Below are 1,767 nucleotides of genomic sequence, written 5' to 3'. Positions count from 1 at the left end.
GAAGTGACTGGCGGCCCCTCCCAGGGAGGACTCCGCGCGCCACCAGGGCCAGACGCCACCCGAATCCCCGCTCGGCTGAGCGTCCTGGCGGCGTGAGCGGGACCCGCCCGAAGTCCCAGGACACGACCTGCCAGCCACTAGCCCGCGCCCGCAGGGCAGAGACGCACGGCCGCCCGCCGCGGAGGCGCGAACTTTTACACCTACTTTTTGTTTCGCTTCGGGTTTGGTGTGGCTCTGGCACCGCCCAGGATCGGGACCCTGACGCTCTGATTTTCCACCGCCTGGGGAAGTTACCTCCCTCGTCCCGAGGTCTCGACCGCCCAGCTTTTCTGAGAAGTTTCTACCCTGGTTGCTAAAAGTGGTTCCCAAGAGTAGTCCCACGTCAATCGCACAACAGCAATGACAACAACAATAATAAGCGTCTAAAAGGAGCGGGACTGCCCCTCCGGCTGGACTACAGCGCCGGGGACTCGCAGCGTGCGCGGGTCGGAATTAAAAAAGCAGCCAGGGAGCGCGAGGGCTGAGCGGGGCAAGCATGGGCTGCTCCTCGCAGCCTCGCTCCTGCCGCAGGCTCGGGCTGGCCGTCTGTCTGTCTATGACTGTCTAGTTGTCCCTTCGACTGCTCAGGCAAAGTTTGACACATCTAGGGGACCGGGAGCGGATCTCCCATAGCCCCGCTACCCACCCACCGCTTTCCTGTCCCGCGCACCCCCCTCCTGGGCAATAATCCCACCAACTCCCGGCCCCGCGCGCAAACTTACGTTTGATCTGCCGGGGTTTGCTTTGCTTTCGCCGGGACATCTCGGCGGCGGCTGCTGCAGCTGGGGCTCCCGCGGTGCCCGCGGTCGCGGCTGCCGCTCCCTCGGCTCCCGCCGCTCCCGCCGCCGCCGCCGCCGCCGCTGGCCAGGCTCGGGCCGCCGCCGGCCGGACTCCAGGTGCTCCGGCCGCTGGGCTCCTCCGGGAGCCGCGGATTCACGTTCGGAGATGAGCAAGCAAATGAGAGAAGAGAGACGGGGGCAGAGAGAGTGTGACAGTGAGGAGGGGAGGGGGAGAGAGGAGAGCGACGGGGGGAGAATGGGAATGTACAAGCGAACGGTCAGGAAGAGAGAAAAGGGGAAAGAGAAGAGAAAAATAACACGGAAAGAAGGAAGAGAAGGAGGGAGGGACGGGAGAGCGGGCAGCGAGGAGAGGGGGAGCGCGGGGGCGCAGGGCGCGGGAGGAGGAGCGCGCTTGCTCGCCCCTCGCCCCGGCGTGCGGGACGGATACTCCGGCGCCGGCGCCGCCGCCGCCGCTCCGGGCCGCGCAGCTCCTGTTCTGCGGCGGGAGGCGGCGAGGCGCGCGAGGGAGGGGCGCGCCGGGGCTGTGGGGAGGGGAGACTATTCCATCAGCCAAAGGAGGATTGGCTGCACCCAAATCCAGTCCGGATGCAAACTACGGCCCCGGCCTTGGTCGGGCGAAGTGAGGGGGATCCAGGCGATGGTGGGGGATGGGGGCAGGGGTGGGTGGGAGTTGGTGGGGAGGCGTGGGGAGGGCTTGGAGGAGGGCCACCTTCTGCAGTTGTCACCGCGTCAACGCTGGGCAGCTGCCAGGGCACCCCGCCCCCCCTTCCAGGCAACTTCTTCCAACAGCCCTCTCTGAGGGACCCCAACTCTTCTCTCTCACGCCTCGCCAGTCCAGCGGGGCACAAAGAAATCTCAGTCTCTCCCTAAACTTTGTGCTTTCAGTTATGCCGCCCCCTCCCCTCACCCCCAACCCCCGCCCTCCCAG

General features: G+C 66.7%; 1 protein-coding gene across 3 annotated transcripts in view; it reads right to left on the bottom strand.

Moving 5' to 3' along the window:
- ZFPM2 (zinc finger protein, FOG family member 2) overlaps window positions 1–1,418 on the bottom strand; it is a 484,683-nt gene extending 483,265 nt beyond the window's left edge. For 2 of the 3 annotated variants that reach the window (XM_055287022.2, XM_063642913.1), the window contains exon 1: window positions 762–1,418. In XM_055287022.2, coding sequence (XP_055142997.1) covers window positions 762–801 — 40 coding nt within the window. In that variant the 5' untranslated portion in view covers window positions 802–1,418. The remainder of the gene's footprint in view (window positions 1–761) is intronic. The other variant, XM_055287024.2, reaches the window with a different exon arrangement.
- Window positions 1,419–1,767: the final 349 nt, after the last annotated feature.

Source organism: Symphalangus syndactylus, chromosome 7 (assembly GCF_028878055.3).
Source record: "Symphalangus syndactylus isolate Jambi chromosome 7, NHGRI_mSymSyn1-v2.1_pri, whole genome shotgun sequence".
Classification (NCBI taxonomy): domain Eukaryota; kingdom Metazoa; phylum Chordata; class Mammalia; order Primates; family Hylobatidae; genus Symphalangus; species Symphalangus syndactylus.
The sequence above is the reverse complement of the archived record's forward strand: the minus strand, read 5'-3'. Positions and strand labels throughout refer to the sequence as shown.